Genomic DNA, 5,928 nt, shown 5'->3' on the forward strand with positions numbered 1-5,928 from the left:
AAATATTTCGACAAACCTCTTAATGTTTGAAAAAAATTATAATATAATAATTGATAACATACTAACTATTAAAATCCTATTTACAATTAATTCACTTACAAAAACTATTTCGTCAAAACACTATTTACAATTCCTTTCGTTAAAAAAACACTTAGTTTTGATTAGAAAAAAAATTCATTTCATTAAACAAAAAGTATTCAAATTAAGAACATTTCATTTCAATTCATTTCAAATAAAAAAGAAGAAACTGTTTTCAAGGTCAATTGCATTCTTACTAAGATAATCAATACTACTACTAATAATAATATAATAATAATAATAATAATAATAATAATAATAATAATGAACTTTATGAAAGTCTCATGTCTTATAAGTCAGGCACAGTGGCTTACTAATTGGGGACACTAAGAGACGTCGTAGCCGTGCAATAAAGTGGCGTCAAAGAAATATACAAAAAAGCGTGAAGCACGTTCAAAGTTATTGTTTTGCTAATCTAATCAAACCTATTGCGTTTTTGCCGTTCTTGTCGCCGTCGCCTCGGTCGTTGCTGAAGCTTCCTCCTAGCCTCCACGAATCTCCTTTAGTTCAGTGGCAGAGTACAAAGATTAGTACAAAACACAGCACAGGGCTTAAAATACAGTCAACTCGGCCCTTTATTGCGGACACTGTAGGGACCTCGAGTTAGCGTCCTTATTAGCGAGAGTCCGTAATAGGGGGAGTTTATTTCAGTCAAACGTCTGTAATTTATTTTTGCCTGGGATTTAGCTGCTGTCCGTTTTATCGGGGTGTCCATTATAGCGGGGTGTCCGCAAGGCGAGAGTTGACTGTAATGGACAGCAGGTCGCCGGTCATGATGACCGGCCAAATATTTTTTAGCCCAGACAAACCCCGAATCTGGCCGGTCAAAAAATGAAGACCATAATTTTTTTTGCCTAAGGAATATCGAATTACGCTTGCAATAGATCTTTATTACTACATTGACGTTCACATTTTTGACAGCGAGTTGGTGAAAAATTCATTCACACGTTGACGAGTTCCTCTCTGCGGTTTTCGCGCGTTTCTTGAATGTCCGTTCTACCTTTAGTACAAGTATCTAAAGGTAGAAGGTGAAGCGTAAATCCTTTTCAAACTCTCAAGGTTCAGGAAATGGAATACACATACAGTTCACCAAACTTCAGAAATTACGAAAAAAATTAATTTGGGTTATTAAAGAACAAAATCTGCACACATTTGTTTTACGTTGATGTTCAGAAATGAACATCGGTGAAACTTGACCTTTTTGCTTGCCTGGCGCATGATTGAAAGTCTCCTCCACAAAGAAAAATCGTCGCTAATATTTTCGGTAAAGAAGTTGATTTGCATTGGCGAGAAGTTTGTTCCACAAACAGCGTGTTTATTATCAGAAGTCAATAAATAAAACATTCTCAGTTTCGAGAATAGATTATTCTAAACCATAAGAAAAGATTTAATAAGAAGTTGATTTTTTTCGCTATTTCTCTTTCAGTTTTTACATTCAGTTCATTTTATTTGCCGAAGAGGAAGCCTTAGAAATTAAAAGGACGTTTGATCAATTCACACTCGCGCATTCTAGTCTTATTTTAAACTTTATAGCGGAAGGACATCTGTGAGCAGGGAATAAGTCAGCACAGAATTTGATTGTCGGCGAATTTCTGTAATCGTCCATCGTTCTGCTAGTGAGAAGCTAGCCGTTGTTCACTCGTCTTGCTTGTTTGGGGCTGAGTCTTATTCCGGTCAAAGAGAGAGAAAGAGTGTCTGGAAAGGTTTCCAATGAAAGATTTGTGAACTCGTGCCTGGCAAACTCTCCAAGTGTTTATATATACACAGTTATACGCACCTTATAACTTCTTCTGCGCTTAACGAGTGTCGTTAAAAGTTTGGTCCATAACTTTCACTGAAACAACTGCTCCACAGAATGTCACTGATAACACGTAACGCAAAAGAGTGTCGCAGTATGACTGCACAATAAATGTCACTAAATGTACCTATTGGGTAAGCGGTCCCTTGGGGGTGTTCTGTCTTTACGTCATCCTAACCATTTCGTACTTGCGGGCGTAAACAATAGAAACGTCATCATTACCTACCGATTCCTCGCGGCCCCTGTTCAAGCAAATCGAGATTTTTTCTATATTGACTGTATGACTGTATATTTCAACTGTAAGTACTTTCCTTAATATACGCGCGAGTTACTAGAGTGCCGCTTCGGGATTTCGCCTTCTGGGCGAAATCCCTGAGGAGGCAATAAAGTAAGTAAGGCCCTCTGATTGGACGAGCGAAGTAGTATATTACCAAACTAAAATCGAAACCACTTAATGACTGAAGCTAAGTAGATCGATGTTTGTTCTTTGATTCTCCATTGTTGAGCTGTTGGTTAAATTGTTTATCAGAAAGACAAGAGATACTTGAAACGAGGTTGCCTCGGAAGAAAAGTAACATGGCGATCGGATAGTAATTCAGATATTCGGTGTCGGTCTTCTTACTGGTACCTTGGATATCAGAGGCTTTTTTTTGCGTGCGTGATGCTTCGGGGTCGGCCGACACGTGGCCGAAGCCACGAGCGGAAACCGCTTCCTTGATACCGGCTGAAACTTGCAAATTTAATGACGTCACGGAAGAACAGCTGACTGGTTTCGATATTAGTTCAATCAAAATGTAATCAATTTAAAACAAACACCCGAACGTAAGGACTTTCGGCTTTTTCTATCATGATAAGAGCTAGGAAAACGACAGTGTTTCTTCTGCATTGGGGGCAGTTTCACAGAAATTTTCTCAAGTTTTTCCAGTGTAAACTTTTCTAGAGTCATCTCGAAGGTATGTTCACCGTTGCATTTGATAGCATGTGGCAATTAATTTTTCGGATCGATGGTTATTTTATATTTTGTGGGAACCAATTTTTGCATTTGGCCCTGTCTGATTTAGCTTGATTTTCTCGCAAGCAATTCATTTGCACGATTGCTAACAATTGTATTTGAAGTCCTTGCGTTTATTTGAGTAAAAATACAGGCAAACGAACCCTGTGGAAGTAAATATGTCAGTTGGCCTTCTAAGTTGTTCAAGTTGTGGAGTTCTTTTTTTCGATCAAATTTTTGCGGTGGTCTTTTTTAGAGAGAAGTTTTCTTTGCGTTTCTTCGGTAGTGCCGCCCACACGGTAGCCATTGAACAACAATATCGGAAAGACGAAAAAATAATGATAAACTTGAGGTGGCATGAGACGTCATCGTTCGTTTATGAGCGATTATGATTGTTTAAAAATTGCACTGACAGTCAAACTAAAAACCGTAGGGCCGACGTTTTAAAGTTTTATTCGACCTTTACCCTACTCAGCAGTGTAATTCGTCTTATTTTGTAACTTAAAATAATAAAATAAAACTAAAAATTATTAAAATTTTGACAAAATGCTCTGGCACCCTTACTCACGCAAGCTTCTTCATTCAGAATATCTTAAAACGTGGACACGGAAAGTTGCCAGGGTAATTTTGTTATTTCACTTGTGAATGTATGAATCAGCGCTAATTTGTTACCCACGATATTATACTTGGGAATACTTTCTTTCCTTTTTTTTCTGACACTTAACTTTCAACGCTCAGATGCTAATATCAATAAAATTGCTTAGGACTTGTTAATAAGAACCAAAACAATCGAATGCATATGAGTATACGAAAATTTGGCAAGTATTTTTTTGGGTACCCCGCTATGTAGCATATAAATACACCTCAATGTCTCAATTGTGATTGGTGCAACTAATAGCTACTAATGATAAGACTACTGCCCAGTAAGTATGTTTATATCAAATATCGTTTTTAAAATTCACAATCAGCATTTCCATATCCTTATGCCTCGTTCATTGTTTCCTCTCTCCTCGTTTCAAAACATATGATATGATATATGTAGAGGTGAATCGCCTTTTAATATTCTCTTTCTTTTAGTTCAACGTAGCGTGCTCATGCATTGTCACAACTTCTTTTCGCTATAGTGACAATGCAAAACCATAACAGAACAATTGTTAAATAGTTTAAATATTTCCTATTTGTATAAAACTCGTTGGCTGTTGCTCCTGTTTCAGCTCGGAGATTTGTCATCTTTCGTCCTGATTCCGCCCAACACACAATGTCATTTTCCCGTAGAATACGACGTTGGGTTCGTTGCCTTGGACCGCGGGCATACTTTATCACTTCTGTGGTGCTGTTCTTGATATCTGCTTATATGTTTCTCTCGGTTTATCTCGCAATACCTCAAGTTGAGAAGCGTGTTGATGTTGATAACCTGCAGCCGAAATCCATTGACCAATTACAGGTCGATGCTCAAGAAACAGAGAGCCGAAAGGGTTCTCCAAACAACAGAAACAGGAGACAAAACCTAATAATTGTTGCTCATGGCCGCTCTGGATCCAGCTTTACAGGTACCATTTTCAATCACCATCCTTCAGTGTTTTATTTGTTTGAGCCGTATCAAACCGTGGAACGTCTTCACGGAAAGGTCGATCCGTTCAACAAAGACTACCAAGTGAAAAGCTGGGAGTGGATACGAGATATTTTGCAATGTAAATTCGTATCACCTAAGCACGTTGCAGACTTGCAGTATTACTATCGATACGTGATGAGAAGAGAGACAAAGGACACCCAGCCAAGCATTGCTCTTTCATCGCCGCCATTTTGTCGGTACGAAACTTCTGACCCTGGATGGACCCTTGGCGATGCCTGCCCAGACCCATTTGAGCAGAAAATGTTGGAGGAAGTTTGTTCTACGAAATACAAGATGACTGTGATGAAAGCACTGATGGGAAGAATGCCAAATACTACAATCGAGCAGTTAATTTCCATCTGCGATTCGTCGAGCGAGTTCGACTGCAAAGTTTTATTTTTGGTGCGGGACCCTCGAGGAATTATTCCGTCGTCTAAAGCGGTTAACTTTTATCGCGACAAAGAGAGAATTGGTTTATCAGGAACAAGAAAGTTCGCCTACGAGAACTGTAAAAATACTGAGATTAACCTTCAGATCATTAAATCGTTGCCGGTCAGGTGGAAAAGGCGAATAAAGATATTTCGTTATGAAGACCTCGCGCTAAGGCCTTTAAAACTTCTTCCCAGCCTGCTGGAATTTGCAGGCTTACCCATGGATGACAGTTTGAGCAAATGGCTCTATTTAGCAACGCATAGAGGAAAAACGGCGAGCGAACAAAACGCCGCGCCGTGGAGGCAGGATTCCGCAGAAGGGGCGAACAGGTGGAGATGGAAAGTGCAGCCGTATGAAATTACTCTTATTGAGCATTACTGCGAGCGCATCATGAAACAGTTAGGATATAAACCGCTAGATCTGTCGTATGAAGTTCAAAGAGATCTAAATGTCAGTCTGCTTGAAGACGACTTCGAAGCTCTTAGGTGGCTTAGGGTCTAATAAGATTGCTTTACGGCTGAAAACAAGATAAATTCGTAAGCGTATTAACCTGTACTCTGCGAGCAGAGGTTTCTTTCTGGCATAGTCTTAGCGTTTACGAAGTCGTCGCGAAGTTGGTTTGTTTACGCCCAAGAGTTTCTCTCGGGGCGTATACAAAACAACTAGTTACGCGACCGACGAGCCTAGCGAACGCCATCGCAATTACTAAACGCCATGCCAAAAAGAAACCTCTGCTAGCAGGATAATTAACTTGTGAAAAAAAGAAACCTTTTAACGGATCAATAAACCATGACTAAGGCTATAAAATTATAATAATATTTCGGATTGCAATAGATAAGATTTCTTGCTTGGAAACAAGGCTAAAAATTTCATTCTTCTTCTACGCCAATTAAGAATCCACTTCAACCCTTAAAAGGCAGATCAAAAACTTCTTCATCGACTTTGAGTTTAACAGAAACAAAAGCTTATAATATACTTTTATTTGGGACAATAATAATTCTTGTCCTTAGACTTAAA

The 5,928-nt window shown here is 38.8% G+C and overlaps 1 protein-coding gene across 1 annotated transcript; it reads left to right on the forward strand.

The window, feature by feature from the left end:
* The first annotated feature begins 2,447 nt into the window (after positions 1-2,447).
* LOC140948271 (carbohydrate sulfotransferase 1-like) lies at positions 2,448-5,928 on the forward strand. Its single transcript, XM_073397502.1, has 2 exons — positions 2,448-2,829; positions 4,082-5,928. Exon 2 carries the CDS (start codon positions 4,126-4,128, stop codon positions 5,410-5,412), a length of 1,287 nt encoding a protein of 428 aa, XP_073253603.1. The 5' UTR covers positions 2,448-2,829; positions 4,082-4,125; the 3' UTR covers positions 5,413-5,928.

The sequence above is a fragment of the Porites lutea genome, chromosome 9 (genome assembly GCF_958299795.1).
Source record: "Porites lutea chromosome 9, jaPorLute2.1, whole genome shotgun sequence".
NCBI lineage: Eukaryota > Metazoa > Cnidaria > Anthozoa > Scleractinia > Poritidae > Porites > Porites lutea.